At 34.8% G+C, this 23,093-nt stretch overlaps 1 protein-coding gene across 6 annotated transcripts in view; it reads right to left on the bottom strand.

Annotated features, from left to right (window-relative positions):
- COP1 (COP1 E3 ubiquitin ligase) overlaps window positions 1–23,093 on the bottom strand; it is a 249,419-nt gene that overhangs the window by 133,919 nt on the left and 92,407 nt on the right. For all 6 annotated transcript variants that reach the window (XM_053605282.1, XM_053605283.1, XM_053605284.1 and 3 more), the window contains one exon: window positions 20,242–20,299. In XM_053605282.1, the coding sequence (XP_053461257.1) occupies window positions 20,242–20,299 (58 nt within the window). The remainder of the gene's footprint in view (window positions 1–20,241; window positions 20,300–23,093) is intronic.

Here is a 23,093-nt window from a genome sequence, read left to right as displayed (position 1 = left end):
TTCCACTAAGAAGAGACTCCTACTCAAAATAAAGCCAAGTATTCTGTACTGGCAATTGAAACTTGAACATTTTCTAATACATAAATACCTCTTCTCAAATTAATTTCACAAATTAACACTACCATTATTTATACTATAAGTAAGCTTCAGAAATTCAAGGACCATTAACAATATAATAAAACAAATTGCTAAGCACGTGTAAAGATTTTCAAATAAACAGACCTAAAAACTGGCTTTAAAAGAAAAACCTGCATTATTTAGAACAGCGGTTGTCATAGTGTGATCCAAAGTATGGCTACAGACCCCTGGTGGTTCTCCAAGACTAAGTCAGGAAATTTGTGAGGTCCAAGCTATGTTCAAAAAACATTAAGACATTATTTGCCATTTTCATTGTGCTTATGATGCAAAAGCAAAGACCAGCATAAAACTGCTGATTGCTTAACCCAAATCAAGGCAATGGCACAAAATACCATTGGTAGACACTGTTCTTTACCACTATTGATGATAAAAAAATACATATATACCTTTTATAAAAGTCAGTTTCCACTCAGAGATGCCCTTAATAAGGCCCCAAAACAAAAGATGCAAAGTCTCCATCTTTTTATGGCTGAATAGTATTCCATGGTATACACAAACCACAGTTTGTTAATCCATTCCTGGATTGACAGGCATTTAAGTTGTTTCCACAACTTGGCAATTATAAATTGAGCTGTGATAAACAATGTAGTGCATGTCTTTATGATAGAAGAATTTTTTTTTTTTTCTGGGTAGATGCCTAGTAATGGGATTGTGGGATGAAATGGGAGGTCTAATTTGAGTTCTTTGAGGAGTCTCCCTACTTCTTTCCAAACTGGCTATATTAGTTTGTAGTCCCAACAGCATAAAAGCATTCCCCTCTCTCCACATCTGCGCCAGCATCTGCAACTCTGGGACTCTGCAATGAGGGCTGTTTTCACTGTGGTTATGTGATATCTCAGGGTAGTTTTGATTTGCACTTCTTTGATGATTAGGGACAATGAGCATTTTTTCATATGTCTGTTAGCCAATCCATCTGTCTTCCTCAATGAAGGTTACATTCATGTCTCTTGCCCACTGATTATTTGCTCTTTTTCTGTTAATTGGAGTTCTCCATAGATCCTAGTTATCAAGCCTTTGTAAGATTCATAACATGCAAAAAGATGGAGACTTTATGTATCTTTTGTATTAACCCAGGTGAAACTAAAGCACATTCTCTTTAGTGAAGTATCACGAGAATGAAAAAGCAAATATCCAGTGTATTCAATACTAATACGAAGCCAGTAGAAGATCTAATACATGCCTACATAAGAGAAAAACTCAATTCAAATTGGGGGGGAGAGGAAAAGAGGGAAGGGATTGGTGTGCTCCCACTCAGTGGGCACAATGTAAGGGTATATATGGTATACCTTTTAGGTGCAAGACAGAACTACATGAGGGACTCTACCTAACAAGTGCAAATATTATAACCTAGTTGTTTATACCCTCACATTAACCTGAAATAAAAAAGAAATAAAAAGATAAAAATAAATAAAATAAATAAGGCCACAAAAATAACTCTTAAATTTGGATGAAGTGGGAAGTACGCATTGTACTTTACCTACATATCAAAGTACAGCACAATGAAGATCTCAACCAAAAGTATTTACAACATTGTTTCATTTGTAGGCTGAGTTAGCTCTTATCCTTGTAAAACTCTACAGGAAAATATACAGGCTCAAGAAGGAATGAAAAAAGGGAAATGGCAAATATTTCGGTAAATACGAAGGTAATATATTTCTTTTAATTTCTTTAAAATGCATACGATGAACTAAAAACTTTTGATATTATAGGATTTATAAATTATGCAGAGGTGACATAAATTATGCTACAACTTACAACAGCTACAGTGTAAAAAATATAATAAGTGGGAAGAAAATGGAACTATAAACTGCTGAAATTCTGTGTTTTAGATGACATGGTACAAAATCAACTCTAAGTAGGTTGCAACAAGTTAAAGGATACAAATTGTAATCAACAGAACAACTTAAAAAATAATGCAAAGAAGGTGGTATACCTAATAGATGAATTAAAATTGAATTATAAAACATTCAAATAATACAAAAGGCATTAAGGAAGGAGAACATGAGAACAAAGAAAACGGACAAACAGAAAACAAATAATAAAATAACAGATATAATTACATAAGTAATTACACTAAATGTGCACGGACATACAATACAAGTGGAAAGGAGAGATTATCAAAATGGTTTTTGAGAAAGATAGAAATATAAACCATAATTAAAATAAAAAGTTAAGAAGATATACCATGCAAACAGTTAAAACAAGAAGACTGAAAAAAAATAAAATAAAACAAAAAACAAGACTGGAGCAGCTATATAACATCAGTAGAATAGACCTTAAGACAAGGAGTATTCCTAAAGATAAAGAGGATAATTTGATAAAAGCTGTCTCTTATCAGTAACACATAATTATGAATGTGTATAATAAAGCTTTAAAATCCATAAGACAAAAGTTGATAAAATTGAAAACATAATCATAGTATTTACTTTCCTCTCAGAAATTAATAGTACTAAGTAAATGGATGATCTATCATCCCATTCCCCTCCTCTTCCCTCCTACATCCTAGGCTATAGCTGTGATTTATCTTTCATATGAAAGTGTGAGTGTTTCATAAAAGTACTGAGTACATAAATGCATTAACGTACATGATCTATGTGTATATTACTTAATAAAAATAAATTAATTAAATAGATGATCTAAACAAACTACACACCACTTTCAACTAATTCATACATATAAAAAACAATAAACTCAGTTGTAAAAGAAACTATTTTCAAAGGTACATAGTATATTCACAAAGATAAACCATATGCAGGGCAATTAAAATGGCTTCCAGTAAATTTAACAAGATTAAAATAATAAAGATTATATTTTCTGACCACAGCTCAATTTCATTAGAAATTGATAAGATATCTAGGAAAACCTCAAATATTTGGAAATCATATAAAACACATTTCTAAATCATGCATGGATTAAAAATATGAAATAAACAATATGGGAAGGGGGAAAATACTCAAGGATACTGGGGGGAAAAAAACACCAAAATTCATGGGACACAACTAAAGTGCTAAGAGGGGAAAATTACAGCTTTCCATACTTAATGTAAGATCCAAAATGAACAGACTAAAGTTTCAGCTAAAGAAACAAAAATATGTGCTAAGTATATATATCTATGTATAACAAAATAATAAAAAGAGAAAGCAATACAAAACAAAAAAGTTTTAAAAGTGAGTTTATTGAAAAGAGAAAAAAATAAACATTTCTTGATTAAAAAGAAAATAAATCAGTACCAAAAACGAAAGGCGATGCCGTTAAAGGAATTGTGGTATAAGACATATATTTGGTCTTTCACCCAAGTTCCCAGCGCGCAGTTCAAAAACACCTGGAGTTTCCTGAGTGACAGCAGCATCTTTTGTTATTCATAAAAAGTCTCTTTTTATCATACCCGAGTTTAACTTATTTTGGGAACCCTAGAAAGCCTCCTGATGGGACTGGTCATCAGAAAGACCAAGTGATTATAGGGTTGGAACTTTCATCCCTACATACAAATCTCCAGGAAGAAGGTGGGATCTGGAGATTAAGCTCTGTAAAAACTCCCAACAAGATTGGATGAGCTTCCAAGTTAGTGAACACACTGAGATACTGGGAAGGCATATATGCTCAGAAAAGGATGAAAGATTTGCAAACTAACCTCTTTTCATACTTAGGAATATTTGTATTATACTTACTGATTGAACATTCAAAATCCAAAATTCCAAAACGGTCCAACAAGCACATCCTTTGAGCATCATATTAGCATTTAAGAGGTTCAAATTTTGGCTGGGCACAGTGGCTCATGCCTGTAATCCTAGCACCTTGGGAGGCCAAGGCAGAAGGATTGCTTAAGGTCAGGGGTTTGAGACCAGCCAGAGTAAGAGTCAGACCCTGTCTCTACTAAAAATAGAAAAAAATCAGGCTCAGCACCTGTGGTTAGGGCACTGGCCATATACACTGAGGCAGGCAGGTTCGAACCCAGCCAGAGCCTACTAAATAATAGTAACAACTGCAACAAAAAAAATACCCAGGCATTGTGTTGGGAGCCTGTAGCCCCAGCTACTTTGGAGGCCGAGGCAAGAGAATCGCTTAAGCCCAAGATTGTGAGGTTGCTGTGAGCTCTCAGCACTCTATCGAGAGCCACATAGTGAGACTGTCTCAAAAAAAAAAAAAAAATCAGTAGGCATTGTATCAAAATGTAATCCCATTACATGTAATCCCTGTAATCCCAGCTAGTTGGGAGACTGAGTAAAAAAGATTACTTGAACGGGCAGCGCCTGTGGCTCAAAGGAATGGGGCACTGGCCCCATATGCCGGAGATAGCGGGTTCAGCCCTGGCCATAAAACTGCAAAAATAAACAAATAAATAAATTAAAAACATTACTTGAACCCCGGAGTTTGAGGTTGCTGTTGAGCTAGGCTGACACCATGGCACTCCAGCCTGGGCAACAGAGTGAGACTCTGTCTCAAAAAAAAAAAAAAAAAGTTTCAAATTTTGGAACATTTAGAATTTGTAATTTTGGGATTTGAGATCCTAAACCTGTTTTCCTTACAACTACATGTGAATATATAATTATTGCAAAATAAAAAGTTTAATTTTCAAATTTATACTTAAAACAAATTTTCAGCTAACATTTAAAAAATTCTTAGAAATAAATTTATGAAGAAATGAGCAAAACCTAGACTCAAGTCAATATAATAAAGATGTCAATTCTACCTAAGATAATTTATAAAATAAAGGCAGTTCCAATACAAATACCAAGAAGCTTTTTATGGAGCTAGAAAAATTGACTAAAGTTCCTACAATAAAAGAAACAAGAAGGAATACTCTATAAATAAACAATGAAAAAGAAAAGTTATGGGGAAGGAGAGTTAACACCGTGAGACATTAAAACATATCATTAAGCCTCTATAAAAAAAGAGGTGATACCTACCACTACAGAAACAAACCAAGAGACAAACTTTAAAAAATAAGCTTGGGAATACTGGCAACCATTTGGATAGATAAAATAAGACCCACACTTCAAAGCATACACTAGAATAAAGTCCAAATAGACTAGGAATGTAAAAAAAATCAAAATGAGACAGTATTTTAAAACTATAAATATACTTCTCTACATCCTGGTTATACAGAGAGGGTTTGTAACTATGACTCAAAATCCAGATGTAATTAAAAAAATTATAATTGTAACTAAGAACTTTTGAATGGTTAAACAAAATTAACTGAAAAAATATATAAGGAACACATATCCTAAATAAACAGCTAGTATTCCTAATCTACAACAAAGCCTTAAAAATTGAACCAAAAAAAAAAAAAACCCTCATAGAAGAAAATGATCTGTCACCTAAAGATAGGAATATACTATTCACCAATAAGTATATTAATATACTGGTAAACATGTGACAACATGTTCAAACCCATAATTAGAACAACACAAAAACTATTTGTGTTATCAAACATAAATACAACAACATTAAAACAACAACAAAATTATTTTGAAATACATTTCTCACCAAATATATTGGCAAAATTCACAAAGTATAAAAAATTATTCTGTTAGACTGAGGGAAAATAGACACATTCGTACATTGTTGGTGAAAACACAAATTGGTTCAATCCTTTTCAGGGCAGTTTATTTGGCAACTTCCATCCACACCTTTGATCTATACATTGAAAGTATATATTTAATAACATGAAAACACAGGCATAAACAAGTCACTGTAGCGTTATCTATAATGTCATAATATTGAAAACTACCTAATTGCTCTTATATAAACTATCTAACTGCCATTACAATTAAATTTAACTATGGTACAGAAGTCTCCTGCTCTTGTAAAAAAGAATGAGGAGGATTTCTATGAACCTCTGTGGAGTTATTTTTCTAATACATGGTTAAATAAAAACAAAAGCAAAGGTATAGCCTGCAAATATTTTCTCCCAGTCTGAGGGCTGTCTGTTTGCTATACTTATTATGTTCTTGGCTGTGCAGAAGCTTTTTAGTTTGATCAGGACCCAGTAGTGTATTTTTGATACTGCTTCAATTGCCTGGGGAGTCCTTCTCATAAAGTATTCACCCAGGCCGATTCCTTCAAGATTTTTCCTTGCACTTTCTTCTAGTATTTTTATAGTTTCATGTCTTCAGTTTAAATCTTTTATCCAGTGAGAGTCCATCTTAGTTAATGGTGAAAGGTGTGGGTCCAATTTCAGTCTACTACAGGTCGCCAGAATCCACAGATAACTCAAACGTATTAGCAAGAAAAGAACAAGTGATCCCACATCAGGCTGGGCAAGGAACTTGAAGAGAAACTTCTCTGAAGAAGACAGGCGCACAGCCTTCAGACATATGAAAAAATGCCCATCATCCTTAATCATCAGAGAAATGCAAATCAAAACTACTTTGAGATATCATCTAACTTCAGTAAGATTAGCCCACATAACAAAATCCCAAAACCAGAGATGTTGGTGTGAATGTGGAGAAAAGGGAACACTTCTACGATGCTGGTGGGAATGCAAACTAATACATTCCTTTTGGAAGGATGTTTGGAGAATACTCAGAGATCTAAAAATAGACCTGCCATTCAATCCTATAATTCCTTTACTAGGTATATACCCAGAGGACCAAAAATCACAATATAACAAAGATATTTGTACCAGAAGGCTTATTTGCAGCCCAATTCATAATTGCTAAGTCATGGAAGAAGCCCAAGTGCCCATCGACCCACAAATGGATTAATAAATTGTGGTACATGTATACCATGGAATATTATGCAGCCTTAAAGAAAGATGGAGACTTTCCCTCTTTCATGTTTACATGGATGGAGCTAGAACATATTCTTCTTAGCAAAGTATCTCAAGAATGGAAGAAAAAGTATCCAATGTACTCAGCCCTACTATGAAGCTAATTTATAGCTTTCATATGAAGGCTATAACCCAACTATAGCACAAGAATATGGGAAAAGGGCCAAGGAAGGGGAAGGGAGGGGGGAGGTTAGGGTGGTGGGAGGGTAATGAGTGGGGCCACACCTAGGGTGCATCTTAGAAAAACTTACTAAAAAAACTTACTAAATGCAGAGTACAAATGTCTTAATACAATAACTAAGAAAATGCCATGAAGGCTATGTTAAACAGTTTGATGAAAATATTTCAGATTGTATATGAAACCAGCACATTGTACCCCTTAACTGCACTAATGTACACAGCATGATTTAATAATAATTTAAAAAAAGAAGTAATTTTGCCAATTGATTATGCAAATAAATCTACATATGAAGCTTAAAAAAAAGCAAAGTACAGAAAAACATCACTAGAAAGCTAACATTTGTGAAAAAGAGCAGAAATAAGAAAATACACAACTATAAACCTTACTAATAAAACTGGTTAGCTCCAGAGGATAATAAAGAATGGAATGGAAAAGATGGGGGTAAAAAGGCTGAAAGAGTAGCATTTGTGGATTATAACACTTTTGCACAGCTCTGATTTTTGTAATCAGAATAACATTTCATGTATTCAGAAAAGGACATATATAATAAGGATGGAAGGTGGGGTGGAATGCAAACAGAAGCAAATGAACTTAACTGTATTTCAAGTAAAGATCACAATCAACGCTGAAGAAAATTAAATAAGTCCTAATAACAAGTCCTATATATTCTCAGTCTAAAGAAAAAAGGTATTTTAAACAAATACTTCTACTTAGCACAACTGTTTTCTCAATAATTCTCATTCTGCTTTTGATGTAGATAGTCTAAAACTATGTAAGTAATTAAATATATTTTCATAATGAGAGCTAGGTTTGTATTAGGAAAAAAATACAAATATGGAAAGGGGAAATGATGCAATGAATTGAACTCTGTAGTGCTGATCTATAATTTGAGATCATCAGTATGAACTCATACCTTTTAAGATAGGCCCAGAAATATATAGAGATATAAGTATATACATATATGACTATAAAAATATTGTTTATTGTAGACTTCATGGCATGGCTTGACTTCAGCTAGTCTGGATTAATCATATGGTTATCTCCAGAGATTCTGACAGGAGACTACACGGAATATATTAACTAAAGATAAAATAATATTCTCTAACCATGAGCCAGTACATTGTTTTATGCAGAATATCTGCATCGGTCAGCAGTATTTAGTAGCAATAATTGAACTTAATGATTTGTACCTGCTTTCAATGAAGATTGTTAAGGCTGGTAATGCACGTGTCAAAGTGACTAGCTAACCATAAGAATCCCCAACTAAAAGACAACTTTGGCTCTCTTGGTACTGAAAAACATAGTGTGCTCAAAGAACTCAAGACAGAAATAGTTCTAAACCTGGCAATAAAGTGGTTCCCAAGTAACCTAGCAGTGGAAGGACAAATAAGACTGTGAATAAAATCTCCAGACTCCTTTCAATAAATACCCTGATTCTGTTTGGCTATACTGTATCCACTGCCTGTAATCAAAAAGCTGTGTGTCTTCCAGTAATCAAACACAGTGATTAATATGTAATTACACATATATACAATGTGTGTGAATACATAAAAATATATAATTATATACACATTCCTTTGCTCTGACCACTGAGAAAGCTTATAAGTAGTGATACTCTAGAAATGAAAACACATAAGATCCAGACCTTGGTTTTTACATATATTTCTCCACTAAAAGAAAAGAGGTCTCTAGAAAGAAAGACTAATTCTAGGACTGGGGCAAGGTAAGTACAGGACAGGGATGAAACATTTTTGTCCAAGAAAAGAAAGTAATTACAAAGAAGGATAAGAACATGTCAAAAGGACACAGAAGTCATTTGCTAGAGCTCTATATAGCCAAATACAGGATAATTTCAAAATTAATAAAAGAATGAGAACTCGTGATTCCACAATAACATAAAGAGAAAGGCTAATAAATGTGGAAGATGTAAGAACTTAGAAAAGATCATTTGGACAACCACAACATTAACAACTATTTCAAGTAAGGTTTAATAACAGATGCTCAAAATGGAAAAAAAAAAAAAACCCGTTAACTTTACTGTGGAGAAATCTGGCAGACAGTACCTTAACGAAGTGATCAAAATTCACATTGCCAACACCAAGACAAATACATATCCTCTGCCTCCAGATATGACAACCTAAGAAGGACATAATACATGTGCAGCACTACTAGAGATTCCTGAAATAAGTGGATAATGTGAATCTTAGGCCTAAGGAAATACAAGAGAAACTCGAATTAAGGATCCTACAAAATAACTTCTACTCCTTAAGAATGTCAATGTCAGAAGAGAGATTAAAGATGGCGGCTGAGTAACAGCTTCCCTGCAACTGGGAACAGCCAGTCTGGGGAGACAAGACTCCAGGCATCTCTGGCCAGTGGGATCTGCCTATAATCATCCCTTTGAGGATACAGGGAGCCAGCAAGGGACTTCTGGACACCAAGATGAGGACAAAAACAGTGGAAAACTGGCAAGTGGTTGTGTGTGTTCAATTGACCTAATCACGCCGGCAACCATAAGTACAAGCAACAGTGAGATTGCAAACCAGAAAGGCCTTACCTGTGAACTGTTTCAGTGTTATTGGATTTGGCACTCAGTTGAACTGCCTTGGGGAGAGCTTGAGCAGGAGTGTGGAGAACTTTGGGCATTGTCTGGGGCCCCAGACTGAGCCACTGAACTGGGCGCAGGAAGTCATTGTGAAAGAACTGCCCCGACAATCTCTGCCCTCAGGGTCTCAGAGCAAGGATTGGGCGGGTCAAAGTAATCTACTGACTGAGCAGCCTAAAGGTGGGGACTGAGCTGCCTTACAGCCTTAATCCTTAGGGGCAGAATGAGACGGTTTTGGCACACTGGAGCCTGGGGCTGTTGCTCTGGGTAGAGTGCCATGACATCAAAGCTCATAGCAACCTCAAACTCCTGGGCTTGGCGCCTCCCAGACCTCCATAAGAGCTGTGTAGCAACCCCCGACCTGTGACCCACACCCACCGGGCCTCCGCATTCCCTGACCAGGAACTGTGGGAGCCACGCAACCCTGCATCCTCCCTCCTGTGTCCTCCCAGCTTCCGCACTAGCCCATTCATCTGGACAGGGACTCCGGCAGCTGCGTGCCCTTTGGAGCCCTCCCTGCCTCTGCACAGAGCTCTTCTCCTGGCCAGAGACTGCTGGAGCCTTGGGCTGTCTGTGCCAAAGTCACTGGGCACCTGGCACTCCCAGAACTGTGCGCACCACCCCCAGCCCTGCTGCTGGATCCAGTGTGTCACAAACCAGAGATGCTTCCACAACCAGAACTCCCTAGCTACAGCAGCCCCAGAGGAACTACACAGGGTCACTCCCTACAAAGATCCAGCAACAATAGAGTGATCCCGCTGGGGTCTAATCTTGGAGAGACACGTCCCCAACTCTGAGGACAGCCAGAGGCAACGGTGAAAAACAATCATGAGGCGAAATCAACAGAAAAACTCTGGTAATATGAATAATCAGACTAGATCAACTCCCCCAAGGATCAATGGGGCAGAAACAGCACAAGACCCCATGCACAAACAAATAGCTGAGATGTCAGAAATTGAATTCAGGATCTGGATAGCAAATAAGATTGAATTAGAATTCCAAAAGTTATCTCAAGAATTTAACGGATTCAAAGACCAAATGACCAAAGATTTCGACACATTGAGACAAGAAGTTGCATCCCTCAAAGATCGGAGAAACACAGTAGAATCCCTTAGTAACAGAATTCAGCAAGCAGAAGAAAGGATTTCTGACACTGAAGACAAAGCTTTCGAATGCTCACAAACCATCAAAGAAGAAGAGAAATGGAGAGCAAAAATACACCATTCTCTCAGAGAGCTCTCAGATAATTTGAAGAAAACCAATATTCGTCTTAAAGGGACGAAGTGGCTTCACAAGGCACAGAGTCTCTTCTCCATGAGATTATGAAGGAGAACTTTCCAGACATGCCAAGAGATTCCGAAATTCAGACAGCAGACAGTTTCAGAACTCCAGCATGACTCAACCCAAATAAGACATCCCCCAGACACATCATAATCAATTTCACTAAAGTTAATATGAAGGAGAAAATTCCGAAAGCTGCCAGACGGAAGAACACCATGACCTACAAGGGGAAGAATATCAGAATAACTGCAGATCTCTCTGCTGAAACCTTTCAAGCTAGAAGAGGATGGTCATCGACTTTTAATCTCCTAAAACAAAATAACTTTCAACCCAGGATCCTGTACCCACCTAAACTGAGCTTCATTTATGATGGAGAAATTAAATACTTCAACAACATTCACATGTTGAAGAAATTTGCCACGACTAAACCAGCTCTCCAGGACATTCTTAGACCTATCCTCCATAAAGACCAGCGTAATTCTCCACCACAAAAGTAAACCCAACCAAAAAATTTTTGATCAAATTCCAACTTCCACAGTCGCAAAAGGATTAAAAATGTCCACCAGTCTCTTGAAAGGCTTATCAATACTCTCAATTAATGTGAATGGTTTAAACTGTCCTCTAAAGAGGCAAAGGTTGGTGGACTGGATACAAAAACGCAAACCAGATATCTGCTACATCCAAGAATCGCATCTTACATTAAAAGACAGATATAGACTCAAGGTGAAGGGATGGTCATCTACATTCCAGGCAAATGGAAAGCAGAAAAAAGCAGGTCTTGCAATCCTGTTCACAGATGCAATAGGCTTTAAACCAACCAAAATAATTAAGGATAAGGATGAACACTTCATATTTGTTAAAGGTAATATTCAATATGATGAGATCTCAATTATGAATATTTATGCACCCAACCACAACGCACCTCAATTTATAGAGAAACTCTAACAGACATGAGCAACCCGATTTCCTCCACTTCCATAGTAGTTGGAGATTTTAACACCCCTTTAGCAGTGCTGGATAGATCCTCCAAATAGAAGCTAAGCAAAGAAATTTTAGATTTAAACTCAACCATTCAACATCTGGACTTAACAGACAACTATAGAATATTTCATCCCAAAAACACTGCATACACATTCTTCTCATCAGCCCACAGAACATACTCCAAAATCGACCACATCCTAAGCCACAAATCTAAGCTCAGCAAATTTAAAAAAAATAGGAATTATTCCTTGCATCTTCTCAGACCATCATGGAATAAAAGTTGAACTCAATAACAACAGGAACCTGCATACCCTTACAAAAACATGGAAGCTAAACAACCTTATGCTGAAAGATACATAGGTTATAAACGAGATTAAGAAGGAAATCACCATATTTTTGGAACAAAACAACAATCAAGGCACAAATTACAAGAACCTCTGGGATACTGCAAAAGCAGTCCTAAGAGGGAAATTTATAGCACTGCAAGCCTTCCTCAAGAAAATGGAAAGAGAGGGAGTCAATACCTTAATGGAACTTCTCAAGCAACTGGAGAAAGACGAACACTTCAACCCCAAACGCAGCAGAAGAAAAGAAATAACCAAAATCAGAGCAGAATTAAATGAAATTGAAAACAAAAGAATTACACAACAGATCAATAAATCCAAAAGGTGGTTTTTTGAAAAGATCAATAAAATAGATAAACCTTTGGCAAATCTAACCAGGAAAAAAAGAGTAAAATCTCTAATTTCATCAATCAGAAATGGTAATGATGAAATAAAAACAGACCCCTCAGAAATTCAAAAAATCCTTAATGAATACTACAAGAAACTCTACTCTCACAAATATGAAAATCTGAAAGAAATCGACCAATACCTGGAAGCACGCCACCTACCAAGACTTAGCCAGAACGAAGTAAAAATGTTGAACAGGCCTATATCAAGTTCTGAAATAGCATCAACTATACAAAACCTCCCTAAAAAAGAAAAGCCCAGGACCAGATGGCTTTACGTCAGAATTCTACCAAACCTTTAAAGAAGAACTCGTACCTATATCACTGCACCTCTTCCAAAATATAGAAAAAGAAGGAATATTACCCAGCACATTCTACGAAGTAAACATCACCTTGATCCCCAAACCAGGGAAAGACCCAACAAGAAAAGAAAATTATAGACCAATATCACTAATGAATATAGATGCTAAAATACTCAATAAGATCCTAACAAACAGAATCCAGCAACACATCAAAAAATTATACACCATGACCAAGTCAGATTTATCCCAGGGTCTCAAGGCTGGTTCAATATACGTAAATCTATAAATGTAATTCAACACATAAACAAACTTAAAAATAAAGACCATATGATTCTTTCAATTGATGAAGAAAAAGCTTTTGATAATATCCAGCATCCCTTCATGATCAGAGCACTTAAGAAAATTGGTATGGAAAATAAAGGTCAAAAACTTAAAAAAAAAAAAAAAGAAAGAAAATTGGTATGGAAGGGACATTTCTTAAACTAATAGAGGCCATCTATAGCAAACCCACAGCCAATATCGTATTGAATGGAGTTAAAGTGAAATCATTTCCACTTAGATCAGGAACCAGGCAAGGTTGCCCATTGTCTCCATTGCTCTTTAACATTGTAATGGAAGTTTTAGCCATTGCAATTAGGGAAGAAAAGGCGATCAAGAGTATCCACATAGGGTCAGAAGAGATCAAACTTTCACTCTTCGCAGATGATATGATCGTATATCTGGGAAACACTAGGGATTCTACTACAAAACTTTTAGAAGTGATCAAGGAATATAGCAATGTCTCAGGCTACAAAATCAACACCCATAAATCTGTAGCCTTTATATATACCAACAATAACCAAGACGAACAAACAGTCAAGGACTCTATTCCTTTCACAGTAGTGCCAAAGAAGATGAAATATTTGGGAGTATACCTAACAAAGGACGTGAAAGATCTCCACAAAGAGAACTATGAAACGCTAAGAAAAGAAATAGCCAAAGATGTTAACAGATGGAAAAACATACCATGCTCATGGCTGGGAAGAATCAACATTGTTAAAATGTCCATACTGCCCAAAGCAATATATAATTTTAATGCAATTCCTATTAAAGCTCCATTGTCATACTTTAAAGATCTTGAAAAAAAAAATACTTCGTTTTATATGGAATCAGAAAAAAACCTCGAATAGCCAAAACATTACTCAGCAATAAAAACACAGCAGGAGGAATCACGCTACCAGACCTGAGACTGTACTATAAATCCATAGTAATCAAAACAGCATGGTACTGGCACAAAAGCAGAGAAGTAGATGTCTGGAACAGAATAGAGAAACAGCTACTTACCATTATCTGATCTTTGACAAGCCAATTAAAAGCATTCAGTGGGGAAAAGATTCCCTATTTAACAAATGGTGCTGGGTAAACTGGCTGCCAACCTGTAGAAGATTGAAACTGGACCCACACCTTTCACCATTAACTAAGATAGACCCTCACTGGATAAAAGATTTAAACTTAAGACATGAAACTATAAAAATACTTGAAGAAAGTGCAGGGAAAACTCTTGAAGGAATCGGCCCGGGTGAATATTTTATGAGGAGGACTCCCCAGGCAATTGAAGCAGTATCAAAAATACACTACTGGGACCTGATCAAACTAAAAAGCTTCTGCACAACCAAGAACATAGTGAGTAAAGCAAGCAGACAGCCCTCAGAATGGGAGAAAATATTTGCAGGTTATACCTATGATAAAGGTCTAATAACCAGAATCCACGGAGAACTCAAATTTATTAGCAAGAAAAGAACACGTGACCCCATTTCAGGGTGGGCAAGGGACTTAAAGAGAAACTTCTCTAAAGAAGACTGACGCAAAATCTACAGACACATGAAAAAAAGCTCATCATCCTTAATCATCAGAGAAATGCAAATCAAAACTACTCTGAGATATCACCTAACCCCAGTAAGAGTAGCCCACATAACAAAATCCCAAAACCAGAAATGTTGGCGTGGATGTGGAGGAAAGGGAACACTTCTACACTGCTGGTGGGAATGCCCACTAATACGTTCCTTCTGGAAGGATGTTTGGAGAATACTTAGAGACCTAAAAATAGACCTGCCATTCGATCCTATAATTCCTTTACTAGATTTATACCCAGAAGACCAAAAGTCACAATATAACAAAGACATCTGTACCAGAATGTTTATTGCAGCCCAATTCATAATTGCTAAGTCATGGAAGAAGCCCAAGTGCCCATCGACCCACGAATGGACTAGCAAATTGTGGTACATGTATACCATGGAGTACCATGCAGCCTTAAAGAAAGATGGAGACTTTACCTCTTTCATGTTTACATGGATGGAGCTGGAACATATTCTTCTTAGCAAAGTATCTCAGGAATGGAAGAAAAAGTATCCAATGTACTCAGCCCTACTATGAAGCTAAATTATAGCTTTCACATGAAGACTATAACCCAACTATAGCACAAGATTATGGGGAAAGGGCCAAGGAAGGGGAAGGGAGGGGGGAGGTTTTGATGGAGGGAGGGTAATGGGCAGGGCCACATGTATGGTGCATCTTAGAATGGGTACAGGCAATTGCACTAATGTACATAGCTTTGATTTAACGATAAAAAAAAAGAATGTCAATGTCTTGAAAAACTGGGGAACTGTATCAGTTTTGATAAAAGTGAAAAGACACAACAAATAAATGCAACAAATGATTCTAAACTAGTTCTGGACCAGGATTTTTTCTTTTTCTATAAAGGGCATTAGTGAAAAAGCTGGTGATATTTTAATTTTAAAAATTTAAAATAAAAAAATTAAAGCTTTCCTAGATAATATGACATAAATATTAACTTTCTAATTTTTATACATGTACTATGGTTATATCAAAATTCTGAAGCAAAACAGTCTATTGTAGAAGCACAAAAGTATGAAAAACTATAAAAAGTTTAGATGCATCTGGCCTTCATTTATATTACTTCAATTTTTTCATTTCTATTTCAACTATTAAAGATTAAGAGCAGTAAAATAATCTACATATATTTGTGGTATAATTTCTGTAACTATGGTTGAATGTATTTCTTTTTCCGGAGTTTTCTCACATATAATACTGGCATATAATCTTTAGGGAGTACTTTGAATCACTTTTAAAATAAGTTTCCGTGGGTATAATTAGCTAAATTTCCATCAAATGGTTTCCCATTTGTCACAAATCATGTACTTAATCCCTCCTTTTATCAATGATATGCATGACCCACCTTATCAGAGGCTAAATTAGTAACTACCTTTTTGGTCATATTTTTAATTCTTATTCTGCTTCTTTTGCTATAAAAGTGTTAGGGTACCTTTTAATAGTTGATTGGGTAAATTTTCCTAGTCATTAATCTCTGAATCATTCATTCTACCAAGGAACTTTTTAAATTGGTTGGCCACATTCTCTATACACTTTCAAATGAAAATAAATGTTAATTTCCAACAGTTTTTGCTTTATAGGAATTCTAATCCTTTACAATATGTCTATGAAGTATTACTACTTTGGGGGAAGTATACCTGTTATTTAAGTGAAAAACTGCATCTGTCTTTTTTTATATTATTTCCTTGGATTCCATTTTGTTCTGTACTTTTGAGATTGTTTTTGTTTTTGCTATATACTTTAGCTTGTATTTGTTGGGTTTATATTCAACCATTCCTCTATTTCAAATGTTCTTATATCAATTTCGTTTAGGTGCTTCTCTTATATAGAGTACAGCTAGAAATTAATGGTAAGGCCTAAAGAGCAATGTGTCATAATAGTTCCATCTCACAAAAACACTAGAAGGACTTTCTCCTCAACAACTACCTATCCAACCAGTGCTACGGTTGGATACTCCTGGGAGACACAACCTATTTAATCCTTAAACATGCACATACTCTACATACAGTGACTTACAAATTAGACAACTCTTCTCTAAGTATTTTTTTATAACCTATAAATTCTTCTAAGTTTTTGTGGGAGGATAGCAATATAACAACAGGATTTATTGTTGGAGGGGGTTATGGACAAATTAACACACTGTCTCAGTATAGTAGTTCAAATCTAAAGTCTCTTTCACTACAATATAGTAAGTGCTGCTCTGAAATCTTAAAAAACATAGTTCTAATTGTTTTTCTTTTCCTCTAAGTTCAATTTCTTTTTAAAATTGATATATAATAACATATTTTGGGGTACTGTAGTCTGACACATGTATACAATGCATAATAACCACCAAATCAGTATAATTAAAATATCCATCACCTCAAATATTTATCTTTTCTTTTTGTTTGGGACCTTATAATTCTTTTCTTCCAGCTATTTTGAAATATATAACAAATTATTACTAATTATAATTTCCCTCCTATACTATCAAATTCTAGAATTTATTCTATCTAATGGATTTTTGTGCCCATTAGTCAACTTCTCTTCATCCTGCCCTCCTTCTCATATATGGTTAAGGACATACGATATTTGTCTTTCTGTGCTTGGCTTATTTCACTTAACACAATACCCTCCAGTTCCATCCATGTTGGTGCAAATGACAGAATTTCATTCTTTTTTATGATCATGCAAGATTCCATTATATATCAAAAACACATTTTCTTTATCTACTCATCCACTGATGGACACTTTAGTGATTCTATATCTTGGCTATTGTGAACATGGGAGTATATATAGTATTGCTTCAATACACTGATTTCCTTTCTTTTGGATACATACCCAGAGTGGGACTGCTGGACCATATGGTAGTTCTACTTTTTTTTACTTTACTGAGGGATTTCCATACTGTTTTCCATAATGACTGTGTTATATTTCCACCAACAGTGTAGGAGCATTTCCTTTTCTCTGCATCCTCGCCAGTGTCTGTTAATCTTTGTCGTTTTGATAATAGCCATTCTAATTAGGGTGAGATGACATCTCATTGTGGTTTTTGATTTGTATTTTCCAGATGATTAGTGATGTTGAGCATTTTTTCATATACCTATTGGCCATTTGTATATTTTCTTTTGAGAGATACCTATTCAACTCATTTGCCCATTTTCAATTAGATTATTTTTTGTTATTGAGTTCCTTATATATTTTGGTAATTAATTAGTTGTCAGATGGATAGACAACTGGCGTTTAGAATTTCTTAGAAATTCCAAAGCAACGTTACATAAATGTTAACAGTGGGAACACTTTCTTGTTCCCCTATCTAGATTTTGGTCAAAGCCTCCCAGTCAAAGATCAATAAAAACACACTCTAGGTGAACACTTTCTATTTATTGCTAACTGCAATAAATAAGAGTAAGTGAGAGGTATCCAGGTTAGAAAATAGCATGCTAGAATTCAGGTGTTCATTAAATAATTTGGGGAAGGGTTGAAAGAGTTAGGGCTTTACTCTGGGTTGAATACTACTCAGTGGGGCTAATTCTGTGAGTAAGGAGAAGGCCTGTACAGAGAGGATAAAATTTTAACTAGTGAAGAAGCAGCAATCACTCTTAGGATAGGGGTATGTTTGGTATTTTTTGTGGTTTGCACAGTGACCTTGCTTTTTTACCTATTTATTTCAAAGTGACAAGTTTATGGAGTGATCTCGTTTTTTGTTTCACTTCATCACAGCCACAGAGTGGCCTTGTCTGATGTTGATCTTCTGTGAAATTATATTCAAAAGGAGAACATCAAGGCCTAGCTATAATGTCAAGCCAGTCTCCAGACACAAGGACTGCTTTTCTCTCATGTTCTTATGATATGTTGTAATTCAAGCCTTCAAAATTTCTTCAAATGTATCCTACTATGTTTTATAAAAATACCTAAATCTGGTGTTTACATGGATATTCAGAAACAGATACAAATTAATCTATAAACTTACTGTTAAAAGAAAAAGACCAAATGCACACATCCACATGAAGATAAAACACAGGATACGCAGAGTAGTCACGTTAATGATAAAAGTAACAAAGGCAGTCATCAAAGTTTTAGGAAAAGAAAAACAGAAGCAATATAATCCAAAGGGATTTACTTTTCATTTTGATAAAAATAACTATTAAATTTTTTTCACCTGAAGTAAATAAGTAAATGTATATTAAAAATGCATTTTTTTTACTATAAAGGATATTAGGATGATTCACAAAATCTCAGTAAGATCCAGGGTTTAGATAATATAGCACTGTTATCAATGTTAGCTTTTTGAACTTTAAGATTATATTATGATTACGTAAGACAATATCCTTGTTTTTAGGGAAATATACAATGAAGTACTTAAGGGTAAAGAACACATGTCTATACCTTACTCAAACAATCCAAAGAAATAAATTACATACATATATATGTAAAAGGAATAATAAATGAGAATGATAAAACAAATTTTATAAAATGTTGAGTTGACATGATGGAGGTAGAATATAAAAGGAATTCTTTTCAGTATTTTTGTAATCTATCTCTAAGCTCCAAATTATTTTAATATAAAGTTAAAAAAAAAAGTAGAGCCTGAAAAGTAGGTTTGACAAATATCAGCATTCCCCAAGTCAAAGATGAATAGAGTAAAAGTCAAAATAATCATATATTTAACTGGAAGAAGTGACACTAGTATCTATTTTACTCAAGCTTGCAGTCTATATTTCACTGAAAAGCTAATGTTTCAACACATGATGGGTAATTCATCAAAAGATTTTAAATTTCATATCTCTAAGACAAACAATGCCCTGATTATTCATAATTTCTTTCTAAAGTATTTCCTTTCTCTCAAGATCTGATATTATCAGTAAAGTAAAAAAAGAAAAATTTAGGTTGAGTGTAGTAGCTCACGCCTATGATCCTAGCACTATGGGATGCTGAGGCAAGAGGACTGCTTGAGCTCAGGAATTCAAGAATAGCCAGAGCAAGAATGAGACCTCATCTCCAATAGAAATAGAAAAATTAGTGAGGCATCCATTTGCCTTAGTCCAGCTACTTGGAAGGGTAAGGCAGGAGGACTGCGTGGACCCAGGAATTTGAGCACATAGTGAACTATGATGACACTACTGTACTAGACCTGGGACAACAGAGCAAGACTCTGTCTCAAAAAAAAAAAAAAAAAAAAATTAAATTCTTATTAAAAAGAAAATAAGTAGTAGATTCCTCCACTAGGCATCAGAGCTATTCAAGTCCTAATCAACGCCATAGCATTCAGCACTATCTTTATGACAGAACATTCCAACAAATTAATCTTATGATTTTATAACTCAGATGCTTATACATTCATGGTACCACTAAAAACATACTGTTAAATATAACATTTACCTGAGAACTGCCACTGAAACCTGGAGGTTGGCTGTATTCTGTGGAATCAATAATACTACTGCAAAATGAAGAGGGAAAAATGATTTCAGTATTTACATTAACATCAGAAAAAAATAGATCTAAAATAATATACCATATATAAACCCAGCATTTCTAAGTTCTAAGAAAAGAAAACATTTATTGCCACTCATTTAATTAGATGTCAAATATACAATCCAGTACAATAAATCAGCACAGATTTAATAATTTATCACTTTAACCCATCACCCTAAATATACATACCAAAAACAACATCAATGGGGAATAAAGACAAGGTGGGTATCTGTATAGGCTTTTTCACTTCTATTTCATTTTCAGATAGGCTAGTAAGTTCTTTTGAATTTTAAGGAAAAGATTATTTATAGATGATTTATTGGGAAATGCATTAACATGCAATTAAAAACTTGCAATAGTTAATAGATCCTGCTATACCATGAAAAAGTTATATGTTGTTGGAAATTACCTTATAATCAATCACTCAGTTTCCTCATCTGCAAAATGAGGTGAATGGGGACTAACTCTCTTTAAATTATCTTGAGTTCCTTCCAGCTCCAAAATGTTATGATAAAACCTCATGAAAAAGGAACGAAAGCAAACGAATGGAATATCTAGGATAATAATAATAATCATCTTTCTTTTATAACCCAAAGCCAATATACCAATTTCTTCCACACCAGCAAACATAATCAACTTTTTGTATTGATTCTTTTTATTTGGTTATATCCTCTGTAGATTTCCCTAACTAATGCTAAAAAAAAAAAAACCTTCCAGGGTGGCGCCTGTGGCTCAAAGGAGTAGGGCGCCAGCCCCATATGCCAGAAGTGGCGGGTTCAAACCCAGCCCTGGCCAAAAAACTGCAAAAAATAAAAAAAATTAAAAATAAAAAAAAACCTTCCAGAACTCTAGACTACCTTTTATTTTCTCTATTTTACCATCTCTTCATTCATATCTCCCTCCTATCTTTAAAAAAATTAGCCTTTAAAAATTATCAGCAACTGAAAATTATATGACACATACACCAACCATGATAAATTACTTACTTTTTACATATTCTTCTTTCCTATTTCTACTATAAACATGTTTATGTTCTTAAAAATATCTACCCTGATGAAATTTAAGCAACTAAGGGAACTAATTAAAATGGTTCTCTATGCAAATACACAAAATGATTAATTAATTTGGTATTGAAATAACCTAAAAATTGTAACATGAGAGGTACCCCGAGAAGTAGGGAGTTTGAATTTTACTCTTTAGTAGCTAATAACTTGAGATTTAAGTGAGATAATGTATGCAAAGCTCTTGGTATGATACCATAATGTAGTAAACATTCAGTGAATTTTAGATTCTATTATTAACAAAATTAATCACTAACATAAAATCCCACATATTCCAAAATATAGTAAAACAATGGAACTGCCCTCGTAGTAATTTTTTATTAAAAAGCAGCATAGCTAATGAATACAAATGTACATCTAGATGAAAGGACTAAGTTCTAATGTCTGGTAGCAAAAGGATGACTATAATTAACAATGTACTGCTCTGTGTATTTCAACATAGCTAGAACAGAGTACTTGAAATGTTCCAAGCACATAGAAATGATAAATAATTCAAGAAATAAATATGCAAATAACCTAGCTCGATCATTACATATCCTATACAAAATATCACATGTATCCCGTAAGTATGTATAATTATGTATCATAATACATAACATACTGAGTGCCCTCCCAAAAGGCTACACATACAAGTTTTAATTCACTATATTCTTAATTGTTCCTATCATAAAAACCCAATTATGCAAGAAAGACTCTTTAAAGTACTTACACTATAAATTAAGAATTCACACACTCTTGTAATTAGTTTCTTTTGATGAAATACAACCATGTTCACCTTCCTTGTAAAGTCACACACTGATATGACAAGATCAGTCTATATCATCCAGGAACAAATAGGGCTAAAATGAGGACATGCCATGCATTCAAAAAGCTCTCTGTTCCTTCTACTAAAGAAACCAAATCCCCTAGCATATCTATAACATTAACAAAATTATGTTGCATATTTAAAACACCAATAAATTAATAAAGCAATTCTAGCTGTGAATTTTTATAGTTTTTGATTCAAAATTCTTTGACTGTGAGCCTGGAAAATGGTAGTGTGTTATCTCAGTGTGTCTTGTGAAATAATACATTTCAAATATGTATGAAAAATACTCATCAATTGTGTTGTAGGCTTCAAAATGGTATTTTATTAGTAATCACTGCAGAATTTCAAATTTATTTTATATCAGGTCTTAATCATATTCACTAAGAAAAATTTATAATGCATACAGAGAAAATCTGAAAATAAGACCCTTTAATTCTGCTTTTTAAAAAATACCTATGTGTGTATACAACACACACGATTAGAAAAGAATATGAGAAAGCAAAAACAGGGCTGGGTCTCTCTTGATTCTGGTGATACACTATTTCTTAACTGTTGATTTATCCACAATCTCCAGATGGTAATAACAATATGAATAATATCATTTATTGAGCATTTATGTGCACTAGACCAGGCGTCCTCAAACTTTTTAAACAGGGGGCCAATTCACTGTACCTCAGACCGCTGGAGGGCCGGACTATAGTTTAAAAAAAAAAAAAAACTATGAACAAATTCCTATGCACACTGCACATACCTTATTTTGAAATAAAAAAAACAAAACGGGAACAAATACAATCACACCGCCTCATGTGGCCCGCGGGCCGCAGTTTGAGGACCCCTGCGACTAGACATTGACCTTAAATAATTTAAACTTCACAGCTCTAAGGTTGATA

The sequence above is a fragment of the Nycticebus coucang genome, chromosome 10 (assembly GCF_027406575.1).
Source record: "Nycticebus coucang isolate mNycCou1 chromosome 10, mNycCou1.pri, whole genome shotgun sequence".
Taxonomy (NCBI): domain Eukaryota; kingdom Metazoa; phylum Chordata; class Mammalia; order Primates; family Lorisidae; genus Nycticebus; species Nycticebus coucang.
The sequence above is the reverse complement of the archived record's forward strand: the minus strand, read 5'-3'. Positions and strand labels throughout refer to the sequence as shown.